Source organism: Myxine glutinosa, chromosome 1 (assembly GCF_964187855.1).
Source record: "Myxine glutinosa chromosome 1, kmMyxGlut1.1, whole genome shotgun sequence".
Taxonomy (NCBI): domain Eukaryota; kingdom Metazoa; phylum Chordata; class Myxini; order Myxiniformes; family Myxinidae; genus Myxine; species Myxine glutinosa.
The window spans coordinates 235,069,661-235,088,490 of NC_136261.1; the positions used below are offsets into that span (position 1 = coordinate 235,069,661).

General features: G+C 52.0%; 1 protein-coding gene across 2 annotated transcripts in view; it reads right to left on the minus strand.

Annotated features, from left to right (window-relative positions):
• RNF41 (ring finger protein 41) overlaps positions 1-18,830 on the minus strand; it is a 130,946-nt gene that overhangs the window by 26,629 nt on the left and 85,487 nt on the right. For both annotated transcript variants that reach the window (XM_068128738.2, XM_068128748.2), the window contains one exon: positions 7,474-7,609. In XM_068128738.2, the coding sequence (XP_067984839.1) occupies positions 7,474-7,609 (136 nt within the window). The remainder of the gene's footprint in view (positions 1-7,473; positions 7,610-18,830) is intronic.

Sequence of the window (18,830 nt, forward strand, 5' to 3'; positions counted from 1 at the left end):
AGGAGTGGGATTGAAGGGAGTGAGGGAGTTTGTTCCAGAGGCGGGAGAAAAGAGGAACGAAAGAGTGAAGGTGAGCAGAGAGCCGAGATTTCGGCAGTTTAACCATCAGAGGGTTGCTGGCAGATCTTGTGCGACCTGTAGGAATATTTGGGGGACAGAGCACAGAGAGAGCTGGGGGTGCAAGGCCGGAGAGGAGTCGGTAGAAGACAGAAAGACCACCTACCTGCCTGCGGTGAGTGAGTGAAAGGCCCTCAGAGATAGCTTCATCGTGGGAGATTCCAATAATTCTGAAAGCTTTGGTTTCAACAGCGTGAAGCCGAGCTAGGTGTGAGGCAGGAGCACCGGCCCATAGGGGAGAACAGTATTCCATTGAGCTGCGGATGAAAGCCTTGTATGTGGTGAGGAGCTCAGGTGTGCAGAGGAAGGACTTCGCACGATGGAGGATGCCCAGTCGGCGGCTGGCTTTGGAGGCCAGCTTGGAAATGTGGTTTTCCCAAGAAAGATCATGGCAGATAGTGAGACCCAAAAGCTTGAGCGACAGAACTTCTTGGAGAGGATTGTTGAGAAAGCAGATGGGAGGGTTGTCCAGTCGATCTTTTCGGAGAGACATAGTAAGAGTGTGAGATTTGTCAGGATTGAAAGACATGTTCCACTTGTTTGACCAGTCTGTGATTTTGTCCAAGTCTTCAGAGAGCGAGGAGGCTGCAGACTGCCGATCTGAGGGAAGAGGAATGGAGCGGCAGAGAGTGGAGTCATCAGCAAAGAGATAGAGAGGATTTTCAAGAGAGTCAGAGAGATCATTGATGAAGACCAGAAAAAGCACAGGGCCCAGAACACTGCCTTGGGGAACTCCAGCCTGAACAGGAAGAGGAGATGAGAGAAACCCATTCAGGGCCACACGTTGACGACGACTAGAGAGGAAGTCCGCCAGCCATGCGTGGAGATTTCCCTGGATACCAAAGGAGGAGAGTTTGGTGAGCAGAGCGGGGTGCCAGACCGTATCGAAGGCACGTTATATGTCGAGGGAGACAGCTCTAATTTCCTGTTTGGCATTGAGGACCTCCATCCATTGTTGAGACAGCAGAAGCAGCATGTCCAGAGTAGAGTGACCTGGTCTGAAACCAAATTGATGATCAGAGATCAAGCCATTGGAGAAGAGGAAAGATTTCATATCCGAAGCAATGATGGATTCCATGACTTTGCTGATAATTGGGAGAAGGCTGATTGGTCTGTAGTTGCTAGGATCTGTTTTTGCACCTTTTTTGTGCAAAGCGGTGATGTTGGCTGATTTCCAAGCAGATGGCAGTTGACCTTGAGCAAAAGAGAGGGTGAAGAGAACAGAGAGAGGGTGAGATAGAGCGGCAGAGCAGGATTTTAGGACCCGTGGGCTGATGCCGTCGGGTCCAGTTGCAGAATCAGTCGAGGGTTGACAGAAACTTTTCCACCTTGTCAGGAGGAAAGGACACGGAGTCCAGGAGCAGCTGGGTACGACTGGGTATGGTACGGAGAGGATGGGTTTGGGACACAAGATTTAGAGGCAAACACAGAGTTGAGGCATTCAGCTTTTTCACGTGCGGAGTCAGCTGTGTAGCCGTTTGAGGTAAGGGAGGGGATTGGAGGGGGAACAAACACCAGAAACGGATTTGACCAGACGCCACCAGGATTTGGAAGAGGGAGACAGATAAGAGAGTTCGGTCTTGAGAACGGAGAGATATTGTTTCCTGGCTCTCCTGAGGGTGGACACACACTTGTTTCGGGCTTTGTGAAAGGAAATGAGATTTCCTTCCGTTGGATTTGCTTTCCAGGAGACGAAGGCAAGTTGTTTCTGGGCAACAGCCTCACCACAAGATTCCGTGTACCATGGACGGGAGGAAGGGTATGACAACTGAAGACGAGATGGGATAAATCTGTGCATGAGAGAGAGCAATTTACTTTGGAAGAATTCCCAGGATGAGTTGATGTCAGAGGTGGTAGAGATGGGAGACCAGTCCAGATGATTGATGGCTGCTTGAAGACCGTGCCAGTTGGCCTGAGTGAAATGCCAGGCTCGTCGACGCTGAGCAGGCTCCCTGAGAATGGTCAGAGAGATGTCCACTTTAACAAGGACATGATCAGATGATCCGATTGGAGCAGAAGAGCAGCAGACATTTTCAGGGAAGTTAGTCAAAACCAAGTCCAGAAGAGAAGATGCTCCGTTGACTGCGATCCGGGTCGGTAAATTGACAGATTGTGTCAGTCCCAGTGAGTCGCAGAAGTCCTTTGCTGAGGAGCCATGGCTGGTGAGAGAGGTACCCACACCCAGCCAACTGGCATGATGACAGTTGAAATCACCACATATGAGGAAGAGAGAGTTGGGATGAGTAGATAGAAGTTGGTCCATATTATCAGACAGCGAGATGTAGATGGAGTCATCACTGTTTGGTGGACGGTACAACACACATATGAACAAGAGGTGGGAGCGAAGGGGAAGCCATAGCCAGAGGTATTCCTGGGGGTGAGGTGGAGAGAGTGCAGTGCAGGGCGAGTGAGGAAGAGAGTTTTTGATAAAGATAGCAACCCCACCTCCAGGACGAGGCTCAGGTCTATCATACCGGAGGAGGGAGTGACCCGGGAGAGATACTAAGGAATCAGAGACATCATGAAGGAGGAAAGTTTCTGTTAAGCAGATCACGTCTGGTTTGGTTTGACAGAAGCAACCTGTATGGAGAGATCAGTTAAGTTTGAACGAAGGCCCCGGATGTTTGCGGTCCATACCGTTAATGAAGAGGAAGGGGGAGCATCGGATACAGAACAGGGGGGAGGAGGGGTAGGGTAAGATGTGAAAGAGGTGGAAGAGGTAGGGAGAGCTGTTGAAGGTGTGTCAGAGATTTCAGAATAGCTCGGAGAAAGGGAAGGATGGGGCGGACAAAAGGTTTGATGGTGATTGGGTGAGGCACAATGAGGTGTTATTTGAGGAGGGGGAAGAGCGAGGCAGAAGGTTGGGGGAGATAGAGGTGAGAGTTGGAAGGGGAAAGAAGCGGGGAGGACGCTTTGAGGAGGGGGAGTGAGAGGGGGGAAATTGAGAAGAAATGAGGGTGGGGAGATTTGAAGGGGAGGGGCGAGGGGGGAGTTTGGGAGGGAAGGGACAAGGGGAGGGATTTGAAAGGGATGCGATATGGGGGAGATTTGGAGGGGAGGGGTGAGGGGGCAGTCAAGGAGGGGAGCGGCGAGGGGGAGTCTTGTAGGGGAGGGGTGTGGGGGTAGTTTAGGAGAGAAGGGGAAAGGGGGGAGATTTGAAAGGGATGGGTGATGGGGAGGATTAGGAGGGGAGTGGCAAGGGGGAAGATTTGGAGGGGAGGGGTGAGGGGGGAGTTTGGGAGGGAAGGGACAAGGGGAGGGATTTGAAAGGGATGGGATATGGGGGAGATTTGGAGGGGAGGGGTGAGGGAGGAGTCTAGGAGGGGAGGGGCGAGGGGGAGTCATGGAGGGGAGGGGTGTGGGGGTAGTTTAGGAGAGAAGGGGAAAGGGGGGAGATTTGAAAGGGATGGGTGATGGGGAGGATTAGGAGGGGAGTGGCAAGGGGGAAGATTTGGAGGGGAGGGGTGAGGGGGGAGTTTGGGAGGGAAGGGACAAGGGGAGGGATTTGAAAGGGATGGGATATGGGGGAGATTTGGAGGGGAGGGGTGAGGGAGGAGTCTAGGAGGGGAGGGGCGAGGGGGAGTCTTGGAGGGGAGGGGTGAAGGGGTAGTTTAGGAGGGGAGAGGGCAAGGGGGGATATTTGAAAGGGATGGGTGATGGGCAGGATTAGGAGGGGAGGGGAAAGGGGGAAGATTTGAAAGGGATGGGTGATGGGGAAGATTTGGAGGGGAGGGGTGATGGGGACGATTTGGAGGGGAGGGGTGATGGGGACGATTTGGAGGGGAGGGGTTATGGGGAAGGTTATGGGGAATTGGGCCATGAAGGCTTGCATTTGGACCACCCCCATTGGTGCAGCGGGCGTGGCCCCCGCCGCAGCCATGTGCGAGCCGCCATTTTGTGCCTCTGCAACCACGTGCGCGAGGGGACCATCTTGCGCACCCGATACCCCCGCAACCACATCTTCATTGCTCTCCTCTTCCCTCTCCCCCATATACACTTCCCTGGGGTCCTGGGTCGACTCTAACCCTTCTTCTAATTCCCCCACCGGCATCCGGTCGCCTTGATCATCCATGGCGCGATTTCAAATTTGGATGTTAAAATAAAATTTTGTACCACTCGTAATTTTGAGTGCGTTAAGCGCACTTCGGGTCCGAATCCCACTCCTGACACCAATTGTTACGGAACCCAACGTCGGCCTCTTGCCCCCTTATCGAGGGGGGGTTAATCCCTTCGTCTATGACTGACTGACATGGTCCTGGGGGTATGACGTCACGCCCGGTCAGCGCTGGGTAGGGTATTAGGCCCACCCGTCCTATGACCTAAATACCAGCACCTCTCGGTACGCAAGGAAATACTCCCGCTCACGGCCGCAGCGTGATTGGTTGCGCCGAGCGAAGCGAACTGCGGCGTGAGCCGTTTATCGAAGGGGCTAAACCCGATTCATATGCGTTGGCCGAATCGCGCCACGTACACTCAATTTGGAAATAGCTAAAGCGACCGAATGAGAAAGAAGGAAGGCAAAGGTACAGAAGAACAGATATTTATTAATTATTAACACAACCCAAAGAAAAGAGAGCAATCAAGGTGATATACAGGGAAATGGAAGGAGCAGAAGACACAGTGCAATTATTAGCTTATCTATGCAGTCTTAACTTATACCCAGGGACAAGACACACAAAACAAACTCACGTACACGAATGGGGAATTTGTAATCACTGGAGGGAGGAGAAGGTCCAAGCCGATGGCAGGGCGGGAAGGTCCGGGCAAATGTACCCCGTCGAGGTCCACGTTCCGGGCTCGAAGCGAACAGCAGCTGGCAGCTCCGCGTCTCCACAACCGGCAATAGGGCCTAGAGGGTCTCGGCCTATTGCTGCAATATGAGCACCCCCTCATGTGTCGTCCTCTCTTGGCTGCTTCAGCTGGGTCACGCATCTGCCACGAAAAGGCTTGTGTCCGCGCTTATATCGCGCATGGCGCGATGATCCGCCAACTCCTATGGCACGCCTCCGGTTTTTGCTCACCTCGGCGCTGATTGGTGGGCAAGGCTCTTTGGCTCCACCTTTGATGACGAGGTGGTGCCACGCCCGTGATCCGGCGGCTCCTGCCCCCTCCTTGGCCTCGTGTGCGATGGAGTCTTGGGGTGAAAATGATGGCAGTGAAAACCGCCCAATGCAACGGCGGCCAACACCGCCGAAAACAGCCCAAATGTCACTTGCACTTTGAGCAGACGATTTGGGGGAAACTTGAAAGGGGAACTATCTTATTTAATTGATGCAACGCAATGAATTAGTGGACCACAGAGCCTTATACTGACATTTACTAAGGACATAACTACTGAGGGAAACTTATGATTTGCTACGTGTGTGCGATGGCCTAACTAAGGACGACCTTTGACCTTTACACTTGGAGGTATTTACAAGGAATATTTACAGCACACAAAAGGGTATATTTTACAACAAATTACACACAGGATTCTCAAATCATCAACAATATATATATGTATATATATATATATATATATATATATATATATATATATATATATATATATATGTATTTATTGCAATTCTTGAATGGTTTTGTTGGTTGTTTCTTTAATAGTGGAAGCACAAGGCTTTTTAAGTCAATGTTTTCACTCGTGAAATAACTGTGTGATGGAGGATGAAAGAGTACAGTAATGACAACGGAGTGGTGAGGAAAAGATGCGCAAGAGACAGACAGAGTCCTAACATGGTCAGGGGAAGGTTGACATAACAGAGAACAGCATGCTAAGTTTAGAGCAGTCTGCAGTTTGCAGTCTGCAGCCTCCTCACTCTCTGCAGACCTGGACAAAATCACAGACTGGGCAAACAAGTGGAACATGTCTTTCAATCCTGACAAATCTCACACTCTTACGATGTCTCTCCGAAAAGACCGACTGGACAACCCTCCCATCCACTTTCTGAATAATCCTCTCCAAGAAGTTCTGTCACTCAAGCTTTAGGGTCTCACCATCTGCCATGATCTTTCCTGGGAAAACCACATTTCAAATCTGGCCTCCAAAGCCAGTCGCCGGCTGGGCATCCTCCGTCAGGCGAAGTCCTTCCTTGACACACCTGAGCTCCTCACCACATACAAGGCTTTCATCTGCAGCTCAATGGAATACTGCTCTCCCCTCTGGGCTGGTGCTCCTGCCTCACACCTAGCTCGTCTTCACGCTGTTGAAACCAAAGCGTTCAGAATCATTGGAATCTCCCCCGATGAAGGTAACTCCAAGGGCCTTTCACTCACTCACCGCAGGCAGGTTGGTGGTCTTTCCGTCTTCTACCGACTCCTCTCTGGCCTTGCCCCCCCAGCTCTCTCTGGGCTCTGTTCCCCAAATATTCCTACAGGTCGCACAAGATCTGCCTGCAACCCTCTTATGGTTAAACTACCAAAATCAAGACTCTCTGCTCACCTTCACTCCTTCATTCCTCTTTTCTCCCGCCTCTGGAACAAACTCCCTCACTCTCTGCAATCCCACTCCACCCTCCAGGTCTTTAAAACAGCTGTTCACCACCATCTCTTATCTACCCCCATCCAAAACCTTGATCTTTTCTACCCCTGCTAATTTCACCCCAAATCCACTTTTTTGAAATACCAACTTCTGTCCTGGAAGTCCTTGGTGTCCTTGTGTTTTATACTTCTCCCACCCCCCCCCCCTTCTTCCCACGCCTCCTCCCCCAAAGCCCTCTCCCTCCCACCCATCTCCCTGCTCTCAAATGTTGTGTTTGTGTGCTTCCCCTTCTCTCCCCATCTTGTCTTCCGCTCCCTCTTTTTATATATTTTGTTTGTCTGTTTGATTTGTTTGTTTGATAAATGTTAGCTCTTTCACGAGCCTCGATTCTGTGTACAAAAAATAACTTTTTGCGATATCCTGCTTTGTATCGTTTTTGGCCCTATCTCCCAATGGTGAAGAATCACTTAAAAAATTATACCAGCCGGATCCGGACCAAAATCTAAACATTTCGTCCTTGTCACATACGCCACATCTCTGCCAAATTTCGTCCAAATCTGTCCATAACTTTGAGATATTTTGTTCACAAACGGACAGACAAACGGACAGACAAACAAACAAACAAACAGACAGACAGACAGACAGACATACATACAGGGGTGAAAACATAACCTCCATCCACCTTTGGTGGCAGAGGTAAAAAGCATTATATTTGGAGAACATTCAAGTTGAGTGTATTCAGTCATATGCTCAACCATGAAGGACTCGATGTCCGGTGCCAAGGTAACCCATTGCTACTTGAACATGCCCATAAACTTCCTGGTTTTCATTTACCATTTACCTACTTCTCCACCATGTCATTGCACATGCGATCAATGCACCTGGTCTGTTAGTTGTTGCTTGTTTTCTGCTGTGAGCTTTTCAAGATCGCTGATCTTCTGTTGCTGCTGCAACACCATGACCCTCAGGTCACGCACACAATTGTGGCTTCGCACCTCATCTTTGGGAATGATCAGGCTGTTGGATTAAAAAGTGCAGCACATATTAGTGTCAAACAATGAGTTTAATCATATTTAAGGTGGAGCACGAAAGGCAGTTTTACTATCTGCCCCTCCCATGTCAATTACCTTTTCTGTGAGTCTTGATTTTAGTAACAAAACACAATCCAAAAAAGAAAAAGGCAATTCGCATAAATGTGGCCATAATTACGATTTCCCATTTCTAAATGAAGCAAAATTGATTTTCTATCATTCAGTCTTCAACAAAAATTAAATAATTATATATATGGCAACACAAGAGATCTTCTGCGTTTTACTACTACTGCTGTTGCTACTGCTGCAGCTACTACTACTACTTCTACTACTACTACAACACTGTATAACAGCCACAATTATTGCCACCTCCTTGTGGGGTCAGCCTGGGAACATATTTGGCCCAAGTTTTCCACAAACCATCTCGCCAGGCCTGACGGTCAACCAAGATAATTAAGGCCAGTTCAGGGTGCCGGCGATAACTCGCCTTCTCTTCGCAAAAGACATCGTGGGATCTTTAACGTCCACCAGTTATTCTTAGCAGATGAGACCTCCAGCTTAAAGTCCATCCGAGAGACGGCACACAGCGATGCAACTGCCTGTGAAGCATAAATCCAACAGTTTACAGACAGATCAGGAATTAAACCGAGACATGACAGCTCAAAGGTAAGTGTGATACCTCTGCAACATCCTCTGAGACCACAGGACATCTGATATGGGTGTGGATATCTCATAAATCATGACTGCAAGGAATCAAAACGTGCTATTAACTTGGAACCTTGCTAGATTCTCAATATTCTGTTGCACAAATCTCTTTTATAACCCGAGAAAACTTAAGTTTTACCTTTACGTTTTCAAAATTTTAAAGTGATACATCTGACCAAAAGGTCAGAATAAACTCGTCTATTTGTCGGAAAATATTTATTTCATCAGCAAGGAACAAATTGCTCCACCTCGTTATTTTATACATCTTCTCTTCTCATCGTTCTACCTTTGCTCTTTTATCGCCCCAACCCTCCACAATCCCCCTCAAGATGCTTCCAGCAACCCATTTTTTTGGAAACTCCCAAACTGCTCACCAACCAATCCTTTGTTCCTCTGTTTACACACATGTGGAATGTACTTAGTCTGTCCAATCCCACTCTTCCCTCCAGCGTTTCAGGTTTGCAGTCCACCACCGTTTAAAAATGGCCTCTAAACGGTGGTTTTAGTCCACCACCACCTCAGGGCACTCTTCATCACACCGATGATCTCTTCGACCCTCATCAACTCCGATAACCACCCGCCCCCGTACCTTGCTCTATATATTTACAAGTTGTTTCTTTCTTATCTCTCCTGTTCATTTATCCCGTTGACCAACTTGTCCTACTATCAGTTCTGCCTTCTAACCTCTGTCAGTTGGCTCTTTCAAGAACAACAAGAACAACAACAACAACAACAACAACAACAACAACAACAACAACAACATGCATTTTAAGGCCATTTTCCCTGCTAGAGCGGGGGTTAGCCTTGCGGCCCCCATGACAATCTTCTCCATTTTGCCCTATTTTCTGCATCTCTCCTTGTTAACCCCCTTGCCCACATTTCTTCTTCCACCATCTTTAGCCAAGTCTTTCTCGGTCTTCCCCGTCCTCTACTTCCTTCTACATTAACTTCCATCACTCTTCTCACCCAGTCACTTTCATCCTTCCTCAACACATGACCAAGAGGTTCTTTCACACAGGTTCTTTCACGAACCAAGAATATAAATTAAATATATACATAATAATATATAATATAATAATATTGTAGCGACCCATGGGTCCCCCAAGCGAGACCAGCAACAGAATCTCCTTGCTCCAGCCGGTGACGTAACCGGCGGGCAAACCACGGCGCCGGGGTGGCCGGTCACGTGACCACCAAAGCGTGCCGCGTGTGCGGTTATAATCCTTTGCACCTGTCGGTCACGTGACCACCAAAGCGGGCCTCGCCTGAGAGGCGGGGCTTTCGGTTTCGGTTGTGCTTTCTGGTTATGATATATATGCAGCCCGATAAATGGGCTTTTCAGAGTTCCCGAGTTGGTTTTTACAATAAACATCTTCTCGGACGAGTTTGTGTCTTGCCCGTCACTTCGTCCGTCTCAAGCAAGAGCCCTGCTCTTCACTGGTGACCCCGAATTTACGACACGCGATGGACACCGCAGTGTCCCTCAAATTGCCCACCTTCTGGGAAGCACATGCCGCCGTCTGGTTCGCGCAGGCAGAATCCCAGTTCGCCCTGCGTAGCATAACGGAGGACGCCACGCGATACCATTACATGGTCGCTGCGCTTGGCTCCGCGACCGCCGCCCGCTGCCTGAGCTTCCTCCAGAACCCGCCCGCTGACGGCAAGTACGACGCCATCAAGGCACTTCTTCTGGGCGCTTTCGCCCTCTCCCCGGCTGAGCGCGCACGACGCCTGCTCGACCTTCCTGAGCTCGGCGATACTCGCCCGTCCGAACGCATGGACTACATGCTCGCGTTGCTCGGCGAGCACCCCTCGGATTTCCTGTTTCGGGAGCTTTTTCTTCGCCAGCTCCCGGCCCAGGTACGGGTCGCCCTGGCAGGCACGACCATCGTGAACCAACGCGACCTCGCCAAGGAGGGCCGACAAGATCGATTCGGCAAGCCAGCTCGCCGGAGCGGCGAGCCAGCTCGTCGGGGTGGCGGCCGGGAGCCCTCCCGCCCACCCGCCCGGCGCCCGCGACGCAGTTTCCTTCCCGGAGGCCGCCGGGCCGGCGCGACTGGCAGCGGCGACGCCGCGTCGCCCGGTCCCGACGCGTCGACCGGAGCCCCCCGCCGGACCCCGGCCTGGTGTTATTTCCACGCCAGGTTCGGGCGGCAGGCCCGATCATGTCGACCCCCCGTGCACGTTCGGCAAGTCGGTAAACGGGCGGGCCGGCGTTCCCTACCAGCAATGAACGCCGGCCGTTCCGGAAACCTGCTATTCATCGCGGACCAAGCGTCGGGGCGGCGCTTTCTCTGCGACACCGGCGCCCAGCTGAGCGTCATTCCCGCTTCGGCGGAGGACAGGTGGGCCGCCGTTTGCGGCCCCTCCTTAATCGCGGCCAACGGCTCCGCCATCCGCACCTTCGGCCCACGCACCGTCGCCCTCCGCTTCGGCAGCCAGCTCTTTTCACTGGGAGTTCGTGACGGTGGACGTCCCCATGGCTTTGCTCGGGGCCGATTTTCTGTGCGCCCACGGGCTGCTGGTCGACGTGAAACGCCGGCGTCTCGTCAACGCTGAAACTTTCAGCTCCCTGGCATGCGCCTTGAGCCGTTCCGCGCCCACTGAGTTTTCCTGCGTCCTCCCATTGGCAGACGACTTCGCACGTCTCCTCGCGGAGTTCCCGGCCCTCACGCGACCGACGTTTTCGGCCATCGCGGTGCGTCAAGGCATCGAGCATCACATCCCTACTACGGGCCCGCCGTCTCGATCCCGCCAAACTCGCCGTCGCCAAGGCCGAGTTCGCTGGGCTGGAGCGCCTCGGCATCGGGCGGCGCTCCGACAGCGCCTGGGCCTCGCCGCTGCACATCATCCCGAAGCCGGGGGGCGGATGGCGGCCATGCGGCGACTACCGCCGCCTTAACGACGCCACTACCCCCGACAGGTACCCCCGTCCCACACATCCAGGATTTTTCCGCCCGGTTGGCGGGGCGGACCATTTTTTTAAAAGTGGCCCTGATTCGGGGGTACCACCAGGTGCCCGTCCGCCCGGCCGACATCCCGAAGACGGCCGTTATTACACCTTTCGGCCTCTTTGAATTCCTCCGGATGCCCTTCGGCCTCAAAAACGTGGCACAGGCGTTCCAGCGCCTGATGGACGGCGTGCTGCGCGACTTGCCGTTCCTCTACACCTACCTGGACGACATCCTCATCGCCAGCACGTCCAGAGCCGAGCACCTCCTCCACCTCCGGATGCTGTTCGGCCGCCTCAGCGAGCACGGATTGATCGTCAACCCGGCCAAATGTCACTTTGGTGCGGCGACGATCGACTTTTTGGGCCACCGAATCACCCGGACCGGCGCCGTGCCGCTACCGGCCAAAGTCGAGGCCATCGCCGTTTTCCCACGCCCCCGCTCCGTCAAGGCGCTGCAGGAGTTCCTCGGGATGGTGAACTTTTATCACCGCTTCGTGCCCCGAGCTGCGCAACTCATGCGGCCATTGAACGCCGCCCTCCGTGGCCAGCCGGCGAAACGCGACGTTGTCTGGTCCACGGACATGGACGCTGCTTTTTACCGGCGCAAAACGGGCCCTTGCCAACGCCACGCTGCTGGCCCACCCGGTACCCCCAGGCTCCCATCGCCCTCACCACGGACGCCTCCGACTACGCCATGGGCGCGGTCCATGAACAATGGGTAAACGGGGCCTGGCAGCCGCTCGCGTTCTTCAGCCGGCAACTCCTGCCCAACGAGTTGAAGTACAGCACCTTCGACCGCAAACTCCTCGGGCTGTACCTGGCCGTCCGCCATTTTCGCCACCTCCTGGAGGGCCGCCCGTTCACGGCTTTTGTCGACCACAAGCCGTTGGTTTTCGCCACGGCCAAGGTCACGGAGCCGTGGTCGGCCCGCCAGCAGCGCCACCTCTCCGCCGTGTCGGAGTACACCACGGACATCCGGCACGTCGCCGGGAAGGACGACGCCGTGGCCGACTGCCTTTCTCGAGCCGGCGCCAACGCCGTCCACCTCGGCGTCTATTTCGCCCTGATGGCAACGGACCAGGCCACCGACGGCACAGTGCAGGCGCTCCGGGTGGCGGACACGGGCCTCCACTTGGCTGACGTCCCCTTCGCGGACACGGTCCTGCTGTGCGACATCTCCCAAGGCCGACCTCGCCCCGTTGTGCCGGTCACCTGGCGGCGGCGCATTTTTGCTTCGCTCCACGGCCTCTCTCACCCGGGCCGGAAGGCGTCCCAGAGGCTGTTGGCGGCACGTTTCGTCTGGCATGGGCTGCGACGGGACGTCCGCGACTGGGCCAACGCCTGCACACCCTGCCAGCGGGCCAAGGTCCACCATCATACCCAGGCTCCGCTGGCTCCCTTCACCGTGCCCGAGCGACGGTTCGACCACGTCCACGTGGACATGGTGGGTTCCCTTCCCCCATCGCAGGAGTTCACCCACCTGCTTACCATGGTGGACAGGACCACCAGGTGGCCGGAGGCCGTGCCCTTCGCCTCCACCACCACCGCCGACGTGGGCCAGGCGTTCATCGCCACCTGGGTCGCGCGTTTCGGCGCACCAGCGGACATCTCGTCGGACCGCGGCCCACAGTTCACGTCCGAACTATGGGGCGCGGTTGCCCGCACGTTGGGCGTTACCCTGCACCGCACCACGGCCTACCACCCCCAGGCCAACGGGTTGTGCGAGCGGTTCCACCGCTCCATGAAGGCCGCACTCATGGCCGGCCTCCAGGACGACGGCTGGCCCGACAGGCTCCCGTGGGTCCTTTTGGGCCTCCGCACGGCTCCCAAAGAGGACCTCCAGGCGTCCACCGCCGAGCTGGTGTACGGCCAGGCCCTCCGCGTACCGGGCGAGTTCATTCCCGACGCCACCAGCCCCTGGTCCGCCGCGCGCCAGCGCACGGACTTCCAGGAGGCCGCCCGACGTTTCAGCCCGGTGCCCACGTCCCGCCACGGCAACCCCCAATCCTACGCCCCCCCCAGCACTCCGCACGGCGGAGTATGTCTTCGTGCGCCACGACGCGCACCGGGGGCCGCTGCGGCCACCATACGACGGACCCTTCCGGGTCCTACGACGGGACAACAAGTCCTTCATCGTCAACATCGGCGGCCGGGCGGACCGGATTTCGCTGGACCGCCTCAAGCCGGCCCACATGGACGTCGGCCAGCCGCCACGGCTGGCTCTTCCACCGCGGCGCGGCCGCCCCCCGTCCACTGCACCCCCCCGTCCGACCACCCGCCACCACACCGAACCCCCCCCCCCCCCCCCCCCCCCCCGCGACTGGCCAGGGGTCGGTTCGGTCGGGTCATCCGGACCCCCCTCAGGTTGACCTTCCTGGATCAAGTCCATTCTGGGGGGGCGTGTGTAGCGACCCATGGGTCCCCCAAGCGAGACCAGCAACAGAATCTCCTTGCTCCAGCCGGTGACGTAACCGGCGGGCAAACCACGGCGCCGGGGTGGCCGGTCACGTGACCACCAAAGCGTGCCGCGCGTGCGGTTATAATCCTTTGCACCTGTCGGTCACGTGACCACCAAAGCGCGCCTCGCCTGAGAGGCGGGGCTTTCGGTTTCGGTTGTGTTTTCTGGTTGTGATATATATGCAGCCCGATAAACGGGCTTTTCAGAGTTCCCGAGTTGGTTTTTACAATAAACATCTTCTCGGACGAGTTTGTGTCTTGCCCGTCACTTCGTCCGTCTCAAGCAAGAGCCCTGCTCTTCAATATAATAATATATATATATATATAATATAATAATATAATATATATAATGTATGTAATATATATATATATAATATAATATATATATAATGTATATAAATGTATGTATATATATAATATAATATAATATTATATTATATATATATATATATATATATATATATATATATATATATATATATATATATATATGTATATATATATATACATACACATATATATTATAATAGTGCTGCAGTTTTGAGATTGGCACATTGAAGTCAATAAATGCTAAAGGTTTGCCCCTCATAGTTAGTCACACGAGCAACATATAGGCCCATTTGTAGTATAGTTATGTCTTAGTATGTGTAAGAATAGGCCATTTCCCCTCTTAGTACCTGTGTTGTGTAAAGACAGGAGAATAGGCCCTCCATTCATTTTGCGTACACCTCCATTCTACCTCTACGGGCGCAATCCATCCCGCGTCCCATTTGGCTGTCCACTAGTCACGTTAACACGAGGCAGGGCCTCGAAAGGTGAAGGAGGGTTGAGCTCGGCGCGGCAGCAGTGGGGACGGTAAGAATGAACCAGCCAATCAGAGCTCGAGCGGATTGGCGTGAGAGGGCGTGGTGAAGAGCGACTGGTGAGTTCCAGAGGATTCTAAGGGAGTGGCAATAAAACCCTTTGCGCGAAGCCCCCACCTCAGTCCAGTTATGAGAGAGGCGCTGGTGGGTCGTGGAGTCCAGTTATGGGAGAGGCGCTCGTGAGTTGAGCAGAGTTGTGCGCAGACCAGAGTTACGGGAGAGGTGCGCTGAAGTGACTTCTGAGTACGGAGAAAGGAGATGCGCCTGACGGGAATCACCCGCGCTGAATGAACTTTGTGACGTGGAATACGTGGGCGCAGACAGGGCGATGATAACTCACGCGGTTCGGCCAAAGCGAGTGAACGCGGCTGAGTAACAGCAGCCGCGCAAAGTCCGCCCTCTACCGTTCACCCCGAGATTACCCGCTTTGTTCAAGCGACACGATACGCGGCCCTGCCTTCGCCTACCTTCATCTTCATGGGACGTGCCGGGGACCGTGGAGAGTGAGACGGAGCCGATCCTGTTCGACCACAGCGGAGCTGGTGAACATCATCCTGCCCATCAGCAATCCCCGTGTGACTGTGAGTGAGACAGGCCCGTTTGTCCTGGGGTATTAAGAGCAAGACTGTTTAAGGATTTCCCTGTGTCTCTTCGTCCTGAGCTGTAAATACGTGCGATCATAATTAAACATATTTGTTCTTCCTTTCCTTTCCAATTCGATCGCCTTTGTGATTTCTCCATTGACTAAGCGTGGTACGAATAAGATCGCTCCAATCGGGTCTAGTAACTAATAGTAGCGGGATCACGTGTACGTAAACCGCTCGGTGTATCACCATCACACGTGGTTCGTGCGAGGCTTATTTCCTCGCTTCCAGGGCACCGCTAGTACTTAGGTAACAGCGAATTTGGTCCTGAAACCCGATTTAGCGCTGTCCGGAAGGGACGTAATAGGTCTCGGGTCGCACCAGGTCAGTAAAGACAAGGGGATTAATCCCTCCCTTGATAAGGGGAGAAGGCTGGCGACAGATCCGCAACAATATATATAATATATATATATATATATAATATATATAATACAATACAGACTTGGCATTTAATATGGAATATTTTTTTTGTGGGGGTGAACTTACTTTTCAAGATGTCTTAGAACCAAAAGTTCATTGGAATTATGTTGAAATTATTCGAGATTTTGTTAATGTGACCTTTAAAAGAAACAAAAACCACATTTGACATTTCGAAACAAATAAATTGATCCTTGAAAGTGATGTAAACTGATATCGAACTCAATTCATGGACAGTACTGTGTTAAACTTCTGTACATTTTCCAGAAGTATCTCTTTATTTTGCATATTAGCCAAAAATTTCTTTAACAAAAACAAAAGTTAAATTACGACTGGGATTACGGACAGTAAAATTACAGTACAGTACTTCGTGTAACCCCCACGAGCATTCAGGAGAGCACGTACACGTTGAGGCATGCTGTTCACGAGATTTGCCAAGGTTTGGACAGGAATCGCTTGCCATGCAGTGACAATAGCCTGCTGCAATTCACGCACAGAGGTCGGCTGCTGGTCCAAGTGGTCGATTTGACACGTTAATTCTGCCCACAAGTTCTCTATCGGATTCATATCCGGGGACATGGCAGGCCACTCCATATGCTCCACACCACGGTCAGCAAGAAAGTGTTGGATCATGCGAGCACGATGAGGCCGTGCATTGTCATCTTGGAAGACAAAGTTTCCTCGAAAGGCTGCATGAGCAAATGGAAGCAATGTTTCTTCCAGAATGGCCCTGTACTTGAACTGGTTCAGGTTTCCTTTCAGAACAACCAGGTCAGTTTTTCCCCCTGCATGAAAAGCAGCCCAAACGGTCACCCCACCACCTCCAGCTTGGACTCTTGGCACTATACAATCTTTGTTGTCGGCTTCATGCACTTGTCTGCGCACTCGGACGCGGTCATCTTGACGATAGACCAGAAATCTAGACTCGTGGCTGAAGATCACATGATTCCAGTGTCCTGGCTGCCATTGACGGTGCTCTCTGGCCCACTGCAATCGGCGCTGGCGGTGTTGTCTGATCAGGCGTGGCTTTCTCAGGGGACGCCTGGCAGGATAGCCTGCTTGAACCAGTCGTTGGTTGACTAGCCTTCTGGATACAGGCACATTTGTCAGTTGCTGCCACTCAGCCCTAAGCCGATTAGCTGACTTGGTACGGCCATTGCGGACTAATCGGTGCAGCTGGCGATCATCCCTCCTTTTGGTTCTGCGGGGACGTCCTGGCCTCGGTATTGGAGTAGGGACACCCCTCTGAGCATTTCGTTTCAGGATCTTTGACACCTGACCTTGAGTGATGCCATACTGCCGAGCAATAGCACGCTGTTTCATGCAGTAATTTTGTAAAGCCACCACTCCATGACAAACAGCATTGTCGAGTTAACGGACCATCTCCAGAGGAAGCGGCAATAACTTTTGGAGACGTGCAGCAGTTGTTTTCGACAAATACAGAACGCAACAACCCTTGCATACCCGACTGTGAAGCCAATCATCAAATGCACCTGTCCATACATTTTGCCACGCCACCTTTGATATAATCCTGTTGTTGACTTCTTGCTGCGACAGACAATCAGTGACATGGTTCTTTTAACAAATAAATCACCAAAGTGTAAAATAAACTCACCAGATTGATATACTGAGTTAAGAAAGTAAACCCAAGTCAAGAAAAAAAATATATTCCATATTAAATGCGAAGTCTGTATATATATATATAATATATATTATATATAATATATATATAATATAATATAATATACTAATATATATATATATACAGTGGAACCTTGACTTACGAGTTTAATTCGTTCTGTGACCGAGCTCGTAACTCAAATTGCTCGTTTCTCAAATCAAATTTCCCCATTAAAATGCATTGAAATGCTATTAATCCGTTCCAGCCCGCCAAAAACCACACCAATTTTTTTTTAAATATACAGTATATATAAAAATATCTCGCGCTTTATATTTCACCTGTATGCAGCATACAAGTTGGCAGGATGGCCTGGACTGGAGGTACGCACACTTGACTCTAAAGTCTAAACTGTCCAGCCTGGGTTTGAATCCCGACCCAGCTATAACCTGTCATGGGTGAATCACAGGCAGGGTGATTCATCAATGTGTGTACCGCTAAACTGGGCGCCCCGTTTGCGTCCCATTAGTTGTTGGATGTTAAGGATCTCACCGTGTTTTCCACAAAGAGAAGGCGAGCTATCGCCGGCACTCTGAACAAGTTGTGGCCTGGCATGGCATGAACATGAAATGTTCGACATGAACATGAAATTTTCCAAAATAACCAAAATGCGAAAACAAAAATGCAGCGCTATACGACAGAGATACTGTACGTGCACGGCAAGATAACCACGTGACCGGAACCCACCTGGCGGCGTAAACTCAAAATAACCAACATGCGAAAACAAAAATGCAGCGCTATACGACAGAGATACTGTACGTGCACAGCAAGATAACCACGTGACCGGAACCCACCTGGCGGCGTAAACTCAAAATAACCAACATGCGAAAACAAAAATGCAGCGCTATACGACAGATACTGTACGTGCACGGCAAGATAACCACGTGACCGGAACCCACCTGGCGGCGTAAACTCAAAATAACCAACATGCGAAAACAAAAATGCAGCGCTATACGACAGAGATACTGTACGTGCACGGCAAGATAACCACGTGACCGGAACCCACCTGGCGGCGTAAACTCAAAATAACCAACATGCGAAAACAAAAATGCAGCGCTATACGACAGAGATACTGTATGTGCACGGCAAGATAATCACGTGACCGGAACCCACCTGGCGGCGTAAACTCAAAATAACCAACATGCGAAAACAAAAATGCAGCGCTATACGACAGAGATACTGTACTTGCACGGCAAGATAACCACGTGACCAGAACCCACCTGGTGGCGTAAACTCAAAATAACCAACATGCGAAAACAAAAATGCAGCGCTATATGACAGAGATACTGTACTTGCACGGCAAGATAACCACGTGACCGGTTGGCGAAAGCTCGTAACTCGGATCTCGGCTCGCATCTCAAAGCAATAAACCGCCCGAGCGACGGCTCGTATCTCGAAAAACTCGTAAGTTGGGGCACTCGTAAGTCAAGGTTCCACTGTATATATATAATAATAACCGGTGTGTACCCCGGTTTAGAATAGGTACACCG